This window comes from Genypterus blacodes, unplaced genomic scaffold, assembly GCF_046128005.1.
Source record: "Genypterus blacodes isolate CSIRO-AG114 ecotype Tasmania unplaced genomic scaffold, CSIRO-AGI_Gbla_v1 ptg000076l_1, whole genome shotgun sequence".
NCBI classification, from domain to species: domain Eukaryota; kingdom Metazoa; phylum Chordata; class Actinopteri; order Ophidiiformes; family Ophidiidae; genus Genypterus; species Genypterus blacodes.
The window spans coordinates 6,189,302-6,206,923 of record NW_027466885.1 but is presented as its reverse complement, the minus strand read 5'-3'; the positions used below and the strand labels follow the sequence as shown (position 1 = coordinate 6,206,923).

Sequence of the window (17,622 nt, the reverse complement as noted above, 5' to 3'; positions counted from 1 at the left end):
ATCTGTCCAAACTCCTCTGAGACTTTTGTGGGAAACGTTTCTCTTTCCTGGCACTCACTCACTTTACCCACAGGACAAAATGTATAGGGCGACATACCTAAAATGCCATGCCGATCATCTGAGGTGTATGCCAACCAAAACAGATCAATCCCACTGAGAGGAATGAACACACAAAGAGATGAATGACCACACAAAGTCAAATACTGTCACAACTATATCGATTTCTAATTGATATGATACATTTATACAATAGCTATATAAGTGAATGTCTTGCTTTGAGGGTACGGAACTGACCTTACTCCACATTTTGAGTAGCCTTGATGACCTCAATTCATTCAGATGTGTGGTTGCCATGTGGCGCCGCTCTTTGACGACCATCATCATTCCTTTCATTGCTTACACCTGTTTGACATGAGAAATAAAAGGTTTTAAATCCAGGGCCATAGTAGAAGGTGATCATTGTGAATTATTTCAGTACAACAGAGACAAACGAAATAGAACTTAGATCAATTGTTTACATCGGTTTTGTCTTACTGAGAAGTTACCTGTGACACATAAGCATAACCTCAAAGCATAGCCAGAAAACATACCTTCAACTAAATATAGTATGTAGTCTCCCTGTAACCTTGATTTCAAACATCCTGGGATTGACCTTAATCCGTCTATAAACCCCTTTAACAGCTCTCAAATACTGCTCATATAAAAGCATATTTTCCTTTACACTCTTCAGTAATGTAGAAAGTTTAATTGCATAGCATATCTTGCCAGGAATGCAACAACACAGGCACCTAAGGACTTCATCATGTTATATTTATACTTATTTGCCAAGAGGGATCGTATGACATACAACTCTATTTTTTTATTTTAAATGCCCATACGCTCATAAAATCCTATACACATTCCCCTTTTCCCCCATTGCATCTTTCTACGTTGCCATATCCTAGCTAATCACAGAATTCAGCTGTCCAGGAAACGTCCAGCTGCATGGAGGTCTCAGGAGATCCATCAAGACTATTTCTGTGTCCGGTGCTGTATCGCCTTCCTCACACTGAAGGAAGAAACATGTCACAACTCTGACACATGAACAAAGTTATTGTGGTTACACACAGGAATCAGCAAACATGAAGAGATATTTTACCCATTTCATGAACAGTCTTAATTCTGAGGAAGTGAAACGTCCCCTATGAGAACAGCATCCTCTAGTGGTTTAATTTGACAGTACAATTCATTGTTAAAGTCGAATCCCACTCATCTTGGCCCTCAAGTTCCCAAATACTGCATGTACATCAGGGGTGTTTACTTCATCAAGTGTTGGTGCCCCCACACAGATCACATATTAAAATTACAATCTTCTAATCACACAGTTAGATGAAAATTAGAGGCCAAACCCAGTGTCCCTACAAAAATAATAATAAAACCAGAAACCAAAACAGTTGTAGCTTTTTCTTTCTTGTGAAGTGCTTCTTGTAGTAAACAAGCAAGTACCATCAAGCTAGATCTGTGTTGTTGTTGTCTAATTGGTGTTACAATGTACAAACCTACACTAAACTGGGCAAACATTGGTAGACTAATGAGACTGTTTAGTTAGGACACCATAACATGACTAACTTGTGACATGTCCGTATTGTTCATGCATTTTGTTGTCACCTTTGAAGGTGATACCCCTGGAAACAGACACCCAACTCATTTTAAACTGTGACTCATCCCTTCCACATCTCGTTTGTGATCCCCTGCAGCTGTAATCCTCGGTTTACAGCACTGACTGGGGTACCAACTGTTGTCTGACCCTTGTTGGACAGTCAGGATCTATAATTATCCATATTTCCCTTTATTATTTGGACATTGTTAAAGTTAGTGTTTGAACATTGTATCGTCCCGGTGTCAACAAAACAACATCACCTGTTACACGAGAGAATATTATATTAAACAACAACTTGTGTATTTTTTCTGTCATATTTGTGCTCTCTTTTGTGCTGTAATTATGTTAATGTCACATTTTTCACACGGGAATAGTCACCTTGTTCATCATGACATGATCCACTGCTTAGAATGATGGACACCTTCTGGCCTTATAAGGACATATCCAGGAATGCCATGGCAGGCTATGGAGTGTTTTGCCCAAACTACAAAAACTCCACTAGGGGTGTTGAGATAAATGATGGGGTTTATTTCCGAGAAAAATTATATATTAGAACGCAATTTCAAATATGCACTCAAATATAATATATCTGAGTTTAAATCTCCGACTAAAACACTTTGGGCTTGTTTAGTGTTTTACCAATAATATTGCCTTCATACTTGTTGACCCCTATTCTTCTTAAGTGGTATGGTCGGGGTGTGTTGTACGGAACCAACATTACGACGAGGAAGTGAAGGGCGGTGGTTGAGAAAAAGCGCAGCATCGGGCTAGCTGACTGGAATTCGTCTGTTGTCAGGTAAGACACATCTTTGCTCTTTTTCCGTACGTTGTGTGCTATAACAATTTACAACATGTATGTTTCTCAATAGGATAGTTCAAATACACGTATAATATAGTTACCACGTTCGTAAGTTAGTGTAAATGTTCGATTTATAGCAACGAACACGGCTAACGTGTAGCGGAACTGCTAACGACGGAAGCTAACGTAACGGTCCCTTACGTGTACGGTGTTAAATTTGAGCTGTAGCTTTAGTTCCTCTGTAGTATTGGTTTTACTTGTATATTTAAGACACCGTTTGGCTTTGAGAGTTTGAACTTCGCATCTATTTGTAATTGTATGATAGGCCACAAACCTTTGCAGCTGTGCAACGTTACGTACTTTGTCAGCTGTTGTGATTAGGTCAGTGCTTAAATCAAACAAACTTCGTCAGACTAAGCAACTTGATTGGCTCGCACTGTTTTTCAAATGGGATTTAAAAACTGTATTGTTAACACTGTCGACTAACAAAATATTCCACGTTATTGGTGGTAATAAGTTGATACTTTCAGGTGTGTTTGACAGTGTTTGTAGTGTGATTCTAAATTGATGTGGCGTCATTCGGAATCGGTCAATACAAGTGTTGCTCTGCAACAATCGATTAATCGACCAGACTGTCAATCAACAATTTAATCATATCGTTAAATTGGGCTATAACCAAGTAAAATGTCGTGACTACTGTTTTCTAAGTTTCATTATTGTAAATGGGACGATTTGAGATTACTTTGGATCGAGTTTGTGATATGTATTTGAAAATAATTCAGTTGTTGGGACCTCTCCCTGATTAAATGCTGACCAGGATGAGAAGAGAATGTCCATCCTGATACATGACCGAGCTCTACTATGTCCTAATTGTCAGCTGCTCCTAGGTGGAGTCACTGAGCCAAACATAGTTGTCACCAAAACGATGTCGGAAACAATGTTGTGGTATATGAACAACCTTGCCCGATAAGGGAATCTTTCCTTGCATCAGTAATTTCCGCTGCCCTTAGAGGAGCAGTGAGCTGAGCAACCCAGAAGACGGCCTCCATTAATAGCTCAGTGAAGGACACCACACTGGGGATTCACTGCCAGAGAATTAGATTCCCCCACCACACAGAAATATCAGACCTTATTTTGAATAACTGTGTGCTCCTGGTCCAGATAGAGGCTCTGTAAGTCTTTTTTCTATTTTACTTCCAGGGATCTACATCAAATCCTCCAAAATGTCGAGCAAAAGGGCAAAGGGAAAGACCACCAAGAAGCGCCCCCAGCGCGCCACCTCCAATGTCTTCGCCATGTTCGACCAGTCTCAGATTCAGGAGTTCAAGGAGGCTTTCAACATGATTGACCAGAACCGTGACGGGTTCGTGGACAAAGAGGACCTGCACGACATGCTGGCGTCTCTGGGTGAGTGGGACGGGTGACGACATAGTCCAAAGTCTCAACTTAAAATGAGCTGATGTCATATCGGTTGTGTGTCTCACATCCTTTGGAAAGAAAACAATCATATCTACCTCACTGGTAGTCTAATAGCCTTGTGTTACCTGTGTTTCTATAGGAAAAAATCCAACTGAGGATTACCTGGAGGCCATGATGAATGAAGCTCCTGGTCCTATCAACTTCACCATGTTCCTCACCATGTTTGGAGAGAAACTCAATGGTACAGACCCTGAGGATGTGATCAGAAATGCCTTTGCTTGCTTCGACGAAGAAGGCACAGGTAACAATACATTCTCAAGTCTCTGATGGGTGAATTTGACAGGGTTTAAGTATGGTTTGGATATTTATATTTGAACTCCTCTGATCTGTCCCCCTGTCAGGTTTCATCCAGGAAGATTACCTTCGGGACCTGCTGACGACGATGGGCGACCGGTTTACAGATGACGAGGTGGACGAGCTCTTCAGAGAGGCCCCCATCGACAAGAAGAGCAACTTCAACTATGTGGAGTTCACACGCATCCTAAAACACGGTGCCAAGGATAAGGACGATTAATGAGCCGTGCCAGTGTATTCAGTTCCACCCTCTCCCGTCGGCTAGATCACCATGCTGCATGTCTCAACTCTACTGGATCAACCCCATTTTAAACAAACCAAAGCAATAACTACTATCTTTGTTGTGAACTTCCAGTACTGCCAAATTTGCTCATAGATTAAAGGGGTTGTCGTTTTGTCTGTCATGTAAGAATGTGAAGTTGCAGCACCTTGGATGTGCAACTCCAAGGGATAAGTCTTTGCAATCCATGTGATCCGGTTTAGCTGAATTTTTACATTTTATAATATGAACTTTTTAAATAAAGCCCTCTATCAACTTGTATGTTGCTGACTTTTCCCTTACATAAATGATGATTGAAATAAGTGTTGGATCAGCCTGTCTTTATTTTCCTACCATATGGTAAAAGGCTTGCATTCCATACCCCCCTCAGGTGCTCGTCAAGTCGTAACAAGCCTCCACCCTTCCTCTGAGTCAGATTCCCTCAGCGTGTACAGACGAGCACTCGCTCAAGTCATTTATGTTCAACATTGACAGGCCGTACTCACAGCTGGAGTCTGTTTTTCTTTGAGTTATATTCACTGAATTATACAAAAGCATGAACACCGAAATACCATCATCACCTCTGATCTGTCATTAAGGGAGCGGCTTTGCACAGTCATTATAAAACAGGCCTGTGATGACACTGAACTGTTGATAAAGCACAAGGTAAATGCTATGAGTAACATTACCTCAGCTCACAGTCCACTCAGCTCACTTCTCAATGTCTTGTTTAATCTGAAAGGCAATTCAAGAATCTTAGACTCAAGGGAAGCTGCTACCAGAAAATAAGTTATTTATAATTATTATATATATATACATTTCATTTACACTTACAATTGATGAGAACAGTTTTCAATTCCTACAGACTTTCAATGTACTGTGGACCTCTCAATCAGGTCCAAAATACAACTATGCAGATAAATGTCAGACAGTAGACTGGCCAAAATAAATCTTCCATAGTCTTTTTACCTCAGCTTTTACAAAAAAAGATGTTAAATTGATTAACAGAGTAGCCCTTTCGCGTTTGTCTCAAATGTTTCAACAACTACAAGATGCGTTGAGTCGAATATCGGCAATAACACGGGTTCGTTCGCCCTCTAGCGTTTGTTTAAAATATTGCAGCTTGTAACAAAAACACGATGCCTTGAGTCGAATAACAGCAATGACACGGGTTCTGTCGCCCTCTAGAGTTTGCCTCAAATGTTGCAAATTGCATAATGCCGCCTTCAATGCAGTTGGAAAATTCTAAACGCGGACAAGCCATTAAATATAAAATCAGTTATTTTATGTATTATAGAGACAGTTCCACCTTTTTCCAGCAGTTTAGGTTCCACCTCTGATTATCACAGGTCTACGCATATATTAGGTCACATACTTGCAAATCGTATCCTATTTCCACATCTTCAAGCTAAATAAAGTGCATCAAACAAATCATACAAATACTGAATACATGTGTTCCTATTCACACGTCGCTTTGACCAACATTTGAATGTCTGTCAAAACCAATTTTACCGATATTTAGGAATTTCAAACGCCGTGAACATAAATGACCCATAATCAACACGTATAACGCGACATATAACGTCAGATTACGTGATTTCCGAGGTGTTATGAACGTTTCACGAGGCATTCACGGAACCACGCTGATGCCCTTCGTTACCGGTGGGATCGTGACGCGTTTTTGGTGTCTGCAGGACCAGGTTTGACTTTAAGAGTCTTATATGGACATTTGTCTCTATTCTTCAGTCTGACACAGAGTATCAGTCGGTCACCAGTCACGCTTCTGACGGCAATAACAGCGCTTGTCTCATGTTCTGTACCAAATGTCTGAGCTAGCAAGCTAGCGTTAGCTTTAAGTGTTTCCGTCAGAGGCAAGGGCAACATGATATAAAGTCAAATGGCTAAATTCCTAAATGAATTGTTAAACTTACTTTATGTTTTATTTAATCTGCCAGCGGGATTCTATCATTACAAGCCACTTTTAACAGACATTGAAGGCTAGTTTGTTTACAGTGATAAAGGAGCTTTGGTTTTGTTTTGCGGGTGTTTTGTCACCTGTCAATCATTTAATAAAGTAACTCTTTAATAAAGTTGTTCCTTTACTCACCATATGTTTTGCCAGTTGGGTCTGAGGAGTCCTGGACCAGGATCATGGCTTTGAAACTGATCCAGAGACTTCCATCGCTGGGTCAGGCCAGGATACAGCATTACCCTGCTGTTGGACTCATTAGCACCAGCAGGTCCCTGAGGTCCTGGAGTGTGGACGGTCCCTCATGTGTGGCCCGCCTGTGCACCACAGCTGGGCCCTGCATCCACAGACGAGGCCTCGGGCAGCTTCAGCCCCACTGGGGGAGAATGGGTCTGTCCACCGCTGTCAGAGACCCGTTCTGCGTTGCCGTGGGTTCTGTCGGACTACATAAAGACTCTGCTCCCAAGCTCCTCCTGACCCGGCTGCACTGTCCCACAGACGCAGAGGAGCAGGCTTTCCAACAGCGTCTAACCGGTTGCTCCTCTTCCCAGCAAGTCTTCAAACTCCTGCGCTCTGTGGAGCTCCTGTCCGACACCATGGCTGCGGCTGCTCTGCACCGTGTGGCCCATCTGGAGTACGATGGACATGGTTTGAAAGACTCCAGGGTGCTGGAGAACGACGCCATCAGGGCCATTTGTTTCCAGCTGGAGCAGGACTCAAAGCGCCTGACGGATGGCGGGCTGGTGTCGGCTCTGTTGGCCTGTACTCGCCTCTTCTTGGATCCCCTGAGCACCTTAGTTGTCCGGCTGGTTTCGGAGAGCCGGGAGAGGCTGGACGGGGGGCTTCTGAGCGTGGGGCAGCTGTGTTCACTGGGCCGGGCCATGCTGGCCTTAGAGGGTCCTGGCTCTGCGATGCTGGAGCGGGTGATTGAGCAACTCCAGAAGCTGGAGCCGGCCCAGTGGAGCCTAGAGGACCTCACTGCTGTTTACACACTTCTGCAAGGTGGAGTGGCTGAAGAGGGGAAGTACCAGGAGCTCCTTAACGCCATGCACGCCCACGCCGTGTCTGTGACCGCCCGCATGGATCCACCTGCTGTCAGCGGGGTTCTAGCTGCTCTGGTGACCCTGAACCAGACCCAGGCCATCCCTCTGGTGATCAACCTGTGTAAGCAGGCGGCCCGGCACGTCCCTCACTTCACCGACGAGGAGCTCGCTTCTGTGCTTGGGGGGCTGATGCACTTTGGTCACAGCAATCAATCCTTTGTGGAAGCTATGGAGAAGCACGTACCCACGACCGCTTTCACCTCCGACCCGGAAACTGTCACTAAAGCGATGCAGTTCTTTGGCAGGAGGAACATCCTGTCCCCGCCGGTGTTCGACGCTGTTGCCGAGAGCTTTGTGTACAGAGCGGGCGACTACAGCACCAGTCAGCTGGCCCGGCAGATCATACCGTTTGGGAAGCTGGGCTACCTCCCCCCCAACGCGGCCGACGTGTTCAGAAAAGTGGAGAGCGTCCTGCACACGCGCTTTTACCACTTCCAGCCTCGCACACTGCTCAACCTGCTCCACTCCTGCATCCTGGTGGAGAGGTTCCCCGTCAATTTTGTCTCCAAAGTGTTCAGTGGTTTCTTCCTCCAGCAGCTACAAGGTGAGACGTCCTGTTCATCAACAACAACAATGTCATAGCTGCTTTTACCAATATGTCGCTCTGTCTCTGTGCCCCACACGGAACAAGGCGAAGGAATGGACCGGATCATTCTGGCTCAGCTGACTCAACTCTACATGACTGTGAAGTTGGAATGTCCCTTCTATCAGGTAAAGGGTTCACTTATCTTTAATGTGTTCTATATGAGGACTACGTTCTGTCCTAACCAGAGACACGATCCGTCCTCTCCTCAGGGTCCCACACTTCATCCAAAGTACCGGGTCAATCATTTCCTCACGCGTGGCAGATCCCTGGAGACTCCAGTGGACGGGCGTCTCTACAACTCTGTGAAGAACGGCCTGGTGGACCTGCTCGGGGCCCGGGAATACTTTGGATCCAAAGTTCTGACGCCGCACTGCTACACATTAGGTGACGAACACTCGCACTCAAAGTAATTCCTTATTCTATCTCCTATGGCTCCTCCAGGGCTCAATGTGTCGGTTCGCTTTTGCAGATGTGGAGTTAAAACTCGATGAAGACGGTTACGTGTTGCCCGCCAGTCATAGCGATGACATCCACAAGAGGTAAACATCGACATCTTAAACTCGATCAAAACATACACACATTACACTGTTGATGTTGACTGCCTGACTCGCGTTTGCAGGATCGCACTTTGCATCGACGGAGAGAAGAGGTTCACAAGCAAGACGACACAGCTGCTGGGGAAAGAGGCCATCAAGCAGCGACACCTGAGGCTGCTGGGATACGAAGTCGTCCAGGTTAGAGCTTGGGATTCACCGTTTACTTGTAGCCATGATCTGTTTTTGAAGTCTTCGTCTTCATCAGTATCGTAGTTTTGGTTTAGAGTGTGTGTTTCTCATTTCTTGATCTTCGTCTTTCTTTCCCAGATACCTTACTATGAATTTGAGAAACTGCAGACCCCGGCCTGCGTGGTTGAGTATCTGCACCGGAAAGTCTTCCCTCACAGCTTCAGGCTGAGCTGGCGATGATGACGACGCTCACGGTGTCAAAGGTCACCGGCCTTTAATGTTGAATCTGTTCAAGCTTTAAGAAATCAGTATTTATTTTTGCTAACACATGAGAATTGTATTAAGTTATTGATTGACACACTTAACGGAACAATAAAATAGCTTTTATAGAATTTACTTTGCTTATCTTCTTTTCAACTCATCACACAGAGTAAAGGCTTGATTGAAAAATATATATATTTTGCAACAATGTGTTGCTGTACAAAGTGAAGAAACCCAAAGTCAAAGAAACAATTGAGGGGGAAACATTGAAGATTACAATCATAATATCTGATCAACTTGTTCTGATTTGACATTACAGTGTTTGTTTTTGTTTTGGAGTTAAGGCAGGAGTGTCAGATAAATAGGAAAAGGCTATGATACATGTCTAGATGTCAGAGTTTATGTAGCAGGAATCTGAGGGAGGCCAAACTCGTCCACGCCATCCTGCAACGGAAACACAAGCAGAAACCGTTACAACAAGGAAACGCTGAACACAAACCTCCACCAAGGCCGAAAATGTCTCATTCTGTTCATTCTACTAATACATCCTGGACAAAATGAGGAAACATGATAAGGAGGTGTACCCTGTTGACGAACTTGTCGCCGGGCAACCCCTCTGGGATGGTCGGAGCGGTCGAAGCTTCATCCAGGTAGGAGCTGTCATCGTCCATCAGGAGCTCGTCTCCCAAAGCATCCAGCTCTGTAAAGCAACGGCAGATTGGACGGGTTTGTTTACATTGACAAGTTTTCAGTCGATAAATGGATCGTCTTTAGAGAACGATGAGTTCTACGCGGCCGCTTCTTAGCCGCTTCACTCACCTGCTTCCAAGTCGGCGTCATCGATTTCAGGCGTGCCGTAGCTCCTGCTCATGGACTCCTGAATCTCATTTGCGTCCTCCATCATGTCCTCCAGCTGATCTTGAATATCCTGGATAGTTATGAGAACGTAAAGAGTAAAATATTGATCTTCCCTTAACTAATTCTTTTTTTTTAGAGAGGAAAACACAATATTTACCTCAATCTGATCAATTTTCACGTGCTTGTAGGCTTTCTTCATGTCTTTGAGGCCAACCTTCATGGCATCAACCTAGAAACACAGAACGTTTGAGAACAAAGCTGCTAGACTGATTCAAACAAATCAAAGCGTTTCCATATAAGGTTGTGTGGGTTCTTACGGTGGTTTTGGTGTCTTTGAGTGTCTGGATAGTGTAGTTTTGTTGTTCCATGTTAAATGACTGCTGCATGAGGTTATCTCTCTGACCCTCATACCTGGAAGAGACAAAGAGGAGATCAGGTGGAGCTGTTAGAGGAGGAAGAGTTCTTATAAGATCCTTTTAGTTTACTTTTCATTACTTACATTCTCTTCTGCTTCAAAACTCTCATTGCTTTTTGCTTGACCATGTTCTGGAAGATGAAGAATAGAGAGTGAGATTAAAATGTAACAAACGCAGGGCGCAGACGAGTGATCACACACACAAACTGGTCCGGTGTCTGCAGCCCACAGATGAAATCTCACCTTCGAAGGCCCATCTCTCATCTTCTTCATCTGATCCTTGTACTTTACCAGCTCAATATCTAACCTGGCAATCTTCTTGTCGACGGACTCGGCCCGAGAATCAACCTGAGAAGTGAGAAAGGCGCTCGATTCATTTTTGGATCTGATGTGTTTATGTAATAACTAACGCTGCTGCTGCTGCTGCTGTCACATCAGTCAGACCAGGACTAGACACGCTTAAACACTGTATTCAACTGGATTAGGATAGTTATTTACTTGTATATCTATAAACCTAGGTCTATATAAATACCTGCTGCATTTAGAAAAGACCAACCAGCTATAAATCTACACTTTAGGCCCAATTAAGAGACATTTACAGTATTTCTATATATGAAAACATGAAGTGGAGCAATCATAAATCAACTTTAGTTATTGGATGAACCTAATAGTAATTAAATTGTTTATCGGTAATTAAATAACGTGTCTTTTGAACGTGTTACATATCAAGCTTCCGACTTATTTCAGCAACAAAAGCTCTGACGAGACAAGCAACCAGTCTAACCAGTTAAAGGCCTGATTCATGAGACAATGTGACATGATCCCTGCAGTATGCGAGTTGAATTCCAGCACAAAATGTAATTATTCTGAATCATAATACATCTATTTATCTTATGCGTTTATCATCGTGCGATTTGTCATTTTCTGATCGTTTAAATGTCTTTTTTATGCTCCAACACATAGCGTTAGAGAAGAACACAATTTTGGTTGTTATTCCTTAAAATCATATTGTGACACACGCCAAACCTAACAGTTGTCACACTTATTTAAAACAACAGATCATTAATGAAGAACAACAAACACTGGCCTAGTTTCGGCTTCCAAAAGTTAGCTAACACAACGCTAGCCAAGCCCAGAAATGATTCACCGTTGTTTACGTCGGTTTCTAACAGTTTTTAAAAAGTTATTTGAAAATTATACTTACACCCCCGATACAGTCCGTGAGGTTTGGGGCCGGGCCCTTAGGTTTGCCTCTGCCGAACAAACGATTCATGTCGGAAATAAAACTGTGACTTGAACAGAAAGCTGCGTTAGTTAGCCGAGACAAGCAAACTCAACCCGAAGTAAACACCCGGAAAAGACTTAGCTCAGGCACTGACGTCATCCTGCTCCCATGATCACCGCCAGGCCGCGCCCACAAATACTTTTCAGCAGTTCTACCCTTTCTCCTCTGGAGGGCACTGCAGTCACAAGTGCGACTCAAGTGAGCGCCCGTGAAACATTTAAGAGTATTTTGATATTTTAATATTAATGAAAATCCCAAATCTCATGCGGTAGAACACAGTTTTTCCACATTTATGCTCCAAGAGAAGAATTACAATAGAATCTCTTGCAGTGTTAAATAACAGTAAAACCTTTTCAGCCCCCAAAAAAGAGCATAGATCCATATTTGTTGAACTGTTGCTTTAATATTAAGCACTACAGGCAAGATGTTTTGATCAGTACATGCCCTGTATATGATATCAGGTTGTAAAACAGCAAGCACAGATTAGAGTAAAACAAATGAATGCTACAGTAGGTCTCAGTGTATTTTCTTGAAATTAAATTGGAACACAACTCTTGTGTTATATCTTCAAAGAGAAACTATGCATTAATCATGTTTCAACTTTAATTTTCTGAATGAGAAAAAAGCTGATCCGAACTCCACAAAGTCTCAGTTGAGACACACAAACTGACACTCAATGGAGAAGCTGGTAAAGCAATTGTGTATTTTCATTAGCTTTAATACTGAATTACTTAATTAGCAGATATTCTCTAGATGAGCTCCAACCACAGTTGAATCATGTGTTCATATCTAACAGAGTATGTAGTACATTCAAAATAGTTTACAACAGCACAAGTCATCAAGCATATACTGGCCAAATATGAAGCATTATAATGTATCAATGTGCACATCATAGCTGTTATTATTGGCATGCTACAAATTGATTGATCAGTACTGAGCAATGGAATACTGAAATAGATATAATATATTATATAAATCCATTCCTTGATGATTCCTTAGAGTTTTCCATGTTAAGGATGAGGTGAAAGTCATTAATATTGGTAATCAACACGTTTAAAGCCACAGTTGTGAAGAGCAGCCACAGTGACAACAACAGCACAATGTCCGTCTTTTACAACACACAGACGTATGGTTTCCTCTGCAACGTGCAGGTTTCAAACACTTGGCAAAACCAAAACAGTACTACAGCCCTTGATCACTTCCTCGTGAGTGAAGCTCAGGACTTATCAATCAGCATGCATACAGTACATTTTAATATCTGTTTAATGGGTTGTATTCAATGCTAAATAATGTATTGTATACATAATATATCATTGTGTACAGTTGTCAAAATATACTTAAAATATACTTACAATGTCAACTTACAACTTGCTAAAACATTGATTCGAGTTTTAAAATTGCAATGATAGAACATTTCTCTAGATTAAGAGCATTTAAGAGTATTTTAGTACATATAGGTGTATGACGCAAAAGCCATATTCACAGCACAGGTGAGTGAAATATATACTATGAATTAAACATCATATCAGTCTTAGATTCAAGCTGATATCGAGCCCTCTGTCAAATTTAAATGCACATTCACGTCCAGGATTTTCCCTTTCCCTCGTTTCATCCGTGTGATAAACTGCTGCTTCCTTGTTATTTCATGTAATGCTCCCTTTTCGCTTTAACACTCAGTGACTCTTGTGCAAAGCAAGCACTTCATGAGTCACTTTACTCACTTGGTACTCAAACACTTGACAGGAGTGATGAGTGTTTTTGGCACCAGTCTGCTGTCAGTGATGTGAACAACCAATGACCTTCGTAGTCTAAAAACACATGAAGCACTGTTTGACCCCCATCAACAACCAATCCTGAAAGCATTTCTTATCACTGGACTATAAAAGGCACATTTGGTTTAAAAAAAAAGAGATTCATGGGAATATTTATAAACGAAAACATAGGTAAATGAAAGTTGAAGATTTTTGGTCTAATGACCTTTTATGCTATTACATTTGGAACATGTAACACTACTTCATCCATCTATTCTAGGAAAGCAAAGTGAAGCAAACATGACCCCATCGCCATAACATAATTAGATCTTGTGTTTTTTCCGCCCCCTAGTGGCCTTTAACTGAAACCATTTTTGAACACAGACAATGATTTGGGTGCAGCTCCTTCTGTTGTTTGTGGCAATAATGATGGTTGACCCGAGGTGACCTTTTAAAGACAACTATGGGTTTAAGCAATGACATTCTCTCTCCTTTCAGGATCCTGGGGAGCGGCTCCCCACTTTCATATTGATCCTATGTTGTAATTTATGATATATAACTTTCATCTGCTCACTGAAATGAAAACAATGGCACAGGTCAATAATGGCACTGATGTAAGTCCAAACATAACTTAACTGTTACAGAGTCACAATGTCACAGTTACAATTCTGATGTCACTTGAGTTAAGCCCAGCTCGTTCGAATCTTCTTTTCCAATGTGGGAAATTGAAGATAGTTCAACTGTTAGTCATGCGGGCTTACTGTTCCCATCTGCAGTCTCGAGGGCGATTGCGGTCTCCCTCACTGTGCAGGGGCCCTTCTTGCTCCCCGTCTCCCCCTTCAGCTTGGGTGAGAGGCAGAAGTCTTTGAAGCAACGTTTGAAGTTCTCATCCAGAAAGGCGTAAAGGACAGGATTGAGGCTGCTGTTGGTGTAACCCAGAGCCACGCAGAAGAAATAGGCTGCCATGATGGCGGTGGTTTCTGGCACGATCACCAGCGCCTTGACCAGGATGAAGATGTGAATGGGGGTCCAGCAGACCACGAACACGGCCACCACCACCACCACCAGGCGGGTGATCCTCCGCAGGTTGCGATCCTTCTCCCTGGAGCCGGACAGCATTCTGACGCTCTTTAAGCGCAGGAGCATCAGGGTGTAGCACACGGTGATGATGAGCACGGGCACCACGAAGGCGAAAACAAACACGCAGATCTTCATCAGTGTGTCATAGTACATGTACGGCTCAGGGAACTGCAAGGCACACTCCGTTATCTCTGGGAGAGGGAAGGAAGCAGAGAGGGGGAGTTCACTGATGAGGTGTTATTGTGCTTAAATAAAACTCCACTTTGTACCTTCCTGCTTTCAATTTGGCCAGCTGTTATGGAACCACTAATCTGCACTCAAAAGGGAACATTCTGCCCTTGACTGGGACGCTGTTCACTTTATCTACATTCAGCAGCCACAAGACTAATTGAAAACTCTGTGCCGACAGATGGACAGAATATATTTCTGTACTCAAGATATGGTGGGTATATGCCAGGAGCAAACCTTTAATGCTTAGAAAATTGATTGACACTTGGAATTTCCGAATGTTAATTTCAGTAGTGGACTAGCAGGATCTGGACTCTTACACTTTATTATAATTTTTCCTTAAATCAGGCCAGGTTAAAGCTCTTTCTCACCGCTGCTTGTCTGTGTACCTCCCAGTACCAACGCAGGGATCCCTGCAGCGGAGGACAGTATCCAGATGCAAACGTTGATCATCTTGGCTTTAAGCGGAGTGCGGAAGTCCAGGGCTTTGACCGGGTGGCACACGGCCACGTAGCGGTCCACGCTCATCATGGTCAGCGTGAAGATGCTGGTGAACATGTTGTAATAGTCGATGGCGATGAAGACCTTGCACACCACCTCGCCGAAGGGCCACGTGTTCAACAGGTAGTCTGTGCTCTGGAAGGGCATGGTGGTGGTGACGAGGGCGTCGGCGAGAGCCAGGTTGAAAATGTAAATGTTGGTGGCCGTCTTCATCTTCGTGTACCTGTGACATCAACAACACCGGCATCCTGTTACAGCCGGATGATCAGAAGTAACTCAAGGATCCGTCCAGTTTTGCCCTCTGGCTGTGTTTCGAGCGCCTGGCTGTGGGCTCATTATGAATTAAACATTACAACACAGTTCCTTCCTTTAATCAAACACTTGCTGCTACTTCAGGCTGTGTGCAATCAACTTGAATCAACTTGTTTTCCTTCACTTTGCTTATGCCTCAGTTACACTATGGATTTATGAGCTGTGACCAAATATTAAACAGCCCTGATGAAAGGAATCCAAAATCAGAACTCAACATCTCTGATAACAATGGCTGCAAAAGATGAATAACACAAACTTCACACTGGTAGATATATGCGCATTCGATTATACATTATAAATGGAAATCCTGATGTTAATATGATTAATTGTGCAACCCTGTGATGTCTAAGAGCCTCACTACTATGCCAGGCACATCTACCGTATTGATGAATTATGATGATTATCCCATATTGAATTTCTAAACGTACAGCTTCTTCCCTCTGCATAATTCACCTGCTCGCTGCCAATACGCAGGAAAACACATAGTCAATTCTGGAATTGAAAGGAGTAAATTGGCTTCCACTGACAAACGGTGCTATGAATCTGATGTAAGGTAATTGTTGTCTACGGTCTGGAACGTTCTGATAGCGCTGCCGCATTTTACGTTACATCACAGGACATCTGTGGCTCTAACACGCCATAAATAACACCCAATGAGGTGCAAGCAAGTCTATCAGCATGATGAAGAACCTCTGCTTTAGCTGTAATTAATATCACGTCCTCCTCACGTTCCAAACTGGGAATGATTTTAGATCCTCACTGCATTTTGGAGGGATTTAATTGATACTTGAATTGTTTTTGCGTACCTTTTCACCTTTAACAATTCACAAATCAATTCTACGTGTCTTTTGCTTTTGTATGTTTATCCAGCTTTCTCTTGTGTTGCCAATGGTGGACCAGAGCAGCTCCTGGATCTCGTTAACCCTTGAGTTATTTCGGATACTTCACCAGCCGTGTGCAGCTGATTCCATTAAACGCACATTACATCCTAACTCAACAGATGAGCCAGAGCAACACGCCCTCTTAATACAAGTGTATGGCAACACAGGCACAGAAGAAAGGAGCAGACGTGGAGCAGATGGCCTGGGGGTCACCGTAGGGGGTCACAATAGGAGCTCGGGGGTCGATGCCTGTGCCTCCCTCACAGGTTACATCATCATACACATACTGCATAGAATACATATATAAATAACTATGGGAAGGCTCACAGAGACACATTCTTCCTCCATCATTTTCCTCAATTTGCTGTAGTTTCCAGATGATTCCCTGCCACTCTACAGCTTTAGGCTTCCTGTACATGTTACTACATTATACAGGTCTTTCTTTGCAGCATCCTTCTCCAAATTTACCACAGTATTACTCAGAATCCAGCTCTTACCTGACGATGACATACATGACGAGGCAGTTCCCCAATAAACCCACCACGAAGACCAGCGAGTAGACCGCGGTGATGATGGGGATGATGGGGGACATGCGCTCCTGTTCCCAGCTCTCATCCGGGGTCACGTTACGGCTCTCGGGGTATCCGGACATCCAAGATGAGGCGTTCACGACGCACTCACTGTCCGCGGAGACGCACTTGTCCTCTTTGAAAAGCTCAAGCGGAATGTTTTCCATGGTGACACCTGCGCACCAGGTTAGAAAGTGGACAGAATGAGGCTTAATGCGGTATTTTATATATGTAAAATAAAGGTGGAGAAACGAGTTAACGTCGCTTTGATCGCGCGTAAAAACGCAACGCAACCCAACGCTTGATTCCATATTTAAGCAATGAAATATGACGAAATCAATAGACAAACTTCACTTTGGCTCCTGAACACTTGTGGATCATGCAAACTCTCAGATCTGAGCGACGGATACGTAAACACTGCAAACACACACACACAACACACACAACACACAGACGCTCGTATGTACTCACCTCACACACTCGGGATACAGCACTCGTCAGCCTTGTAAGATATAGTTTCATAAATGAATTCTTGGTGTCTTGCTCGGAGGCTGCGGCTCGTCAAACTTTCTGGATGCCACTGTGCGCCTGGAGAGCAGGAGCGGCGGCGGCTTTGCGGACACGCGTG

At 43.3% G+C, this 17,622-nt stretch overlaps 3 protein-coding genes, 1 long non-coding RNA gene and 1 pseudogene across 4 annotated transcripts; 2 read left to right on the top strand and 3 right to left on the bottom strand.

The window, feature by feature from the left end:
- Positions 1–98: 98 nt before the first annotated feature.
- On the bottom strand, positions 99–6,651 carry LOC143006881 (uncharacterized). The gene is made up of 3 exons (XR_012964338.1): positions 6,578–6,651; positions 295–402; positions 99–153 (listed from the first exon to the last, which is right to left on the bottom strand). It is a non-coding gene; the product is annotated as an uncharacterized LOC143006881 (long non-coding RNA).
- Positions 2,352–4,752, top strand: myl12.1 (myosin, light chain 12, genome duplicate 1). The gene is made up of 4 exons (XM_076158257.1): positions 2,352–2,435; positions 3,639–3,845; positions 3,997–4,158; positions 4,259–4,752. The coding sequence occupies exons 2-4, from the start codon at positions 3,662–3,664 to the stop codon at positions 4,429–4,431; spliced, it is 519 nt and encodes a 172-aa protein (XP_076014372.1). The 5' UTR covers positions 2,352–2,435; positions 3,639–3,661; the 3' UTR covers positions 4,432–4,752.
- On the top strand, positions 6,099–9,245 carry fastkd3 (FAST kinase domains 3). The gene is made up of 7 exons (XM_076158216.1): positions 6,099–6,170; positions 6,593–8,086; positions 8,174–8,253; positions 8,338–8,512; positions 8,598–8,667; positions 8,748–8,862; positions 8,992–9,245. Exons 2-7 carry the CDS (start codon positions 6,622–6,624, stop codon positions 9,091–9,093), a joined length of 2,007 nt encoding a protein of 668 aa, XP_076014331.1. The 5' UTR covers positions 6,099–6,170; positions 6,593–6,621; the 3' UTR covers positions 9,094–9,245.
- A 46-nt stretch (positions 9,246–9,291) lies between these two features.
- On the bottom strand, positions 9,292–11,755 carry chmp5b (charged multivesicular body protein 5b). Its single transcript, XM_076158217.1, has 8 exons — positions 11,592–11,755; positions 10,631–10,735; positions 10,472–10,518; positions 10,290–10,383; positions 10,130–10,201; positions 9,934–10,042; positions 9,699–9,814; positions 9,292–9,558 (listed from the first exon to the last, which is right to left on the bottom strand). The coding sequence occupies exons 1-8, from the start codon at positions 11,658–11,660 to the stop codon at positions 9,514–9,516; spliced, it is 657 nt and encodes a 218-aa protein (XP_076014332.1). The 5' UTR covers positions 11,661–11,755; the 3' UTR covers positions 9,292–9,513.
- A 342-nt stretch (positions 11,756–12,097) lies between these two features.
- On the bottom strand, positions 12,098–17,560 carry LOC143006853 (delta-type opioid receptor-like; annotated as a pseudogene).
- Positions 17,561–17,622: the final 62 nt, after the last annotated feature.

What these genes read in the sequence shown, in the direction of transcription:
- myl12.1 (XM_076158257.1), top strand. Translation starts at nt 3,662, where the DNA reads ATGTCGAGCAAAAGGGCAAAGGGAAAGACCACCAAGAAGCGCCCCCAG. An exon ending in CGACATGCTGGCGTCTCTGG is followed by an intron (nt 3,846 to 3,996) that starts GTGAGTGGGACG and finishes GTGTTTCTATAG; the next exon opens with GAAAAAATCCAACTGAGGAT. An exon ending in CTTCGACGAAGAAGGCACAG is followed by an intron (nt 4,159 to 4,258) that starts GTAACAATACAT and finishes TCCCCCTGTCAG; the next exon opens with GTTTCATCCAGGAAGATTAC.
- fastkd3 (XM_076158216.1), top strand. Translation starts at nt 6,622, where the DNA reads ATGGCTTTGAAACTGATCCAGAGACTTCCATCGCTGGGTCAGGCCAGG. An exon ending in CTTCCTCCAGCAGCTACAAG is followed by an intron (nt 8,087 to 8,173) that starts GTGAGACGTCCT and finishes ACACGGAACAAG; the next exon opens with GCGAAGGAATGGACCGGATC. An exon ending in TGGAATGTCCCTTCTATCAG is followed by an intron (nt 8,254 to 8,337) that starts GTAAAGGGTTCA and finishes TCCTCTCCTCAG; the next exon opens with GGTCCCACACTTCATCCAAA.
- chmp5b (XM_076158217.1), bottom strand. Translation starts at nt 11,660, where the DNA reads ATGAATCGTTTGTTCGGCAGAGGCAAACCTAAGGGCCCGGCCCCAAAC. An exon ending in TGACGCCGACTTGGAAGCAG is followed by an intron (nt 9,815 to 9,933) that starts GTGAGTGAAGCG and finishes GTTGCTTTACAG; the next exon opens with AGCTGGATGCTTTGGGAGAC. An exon ending in GCGACAAGTTCGTCAACAGG is followed by an intron (nt 9,559 to 9,698) that starts GTACACCTCCTT and finishes TTTCCGTTGCAG; the next exon opens with GATGGCGTGGACGAGTTTGG.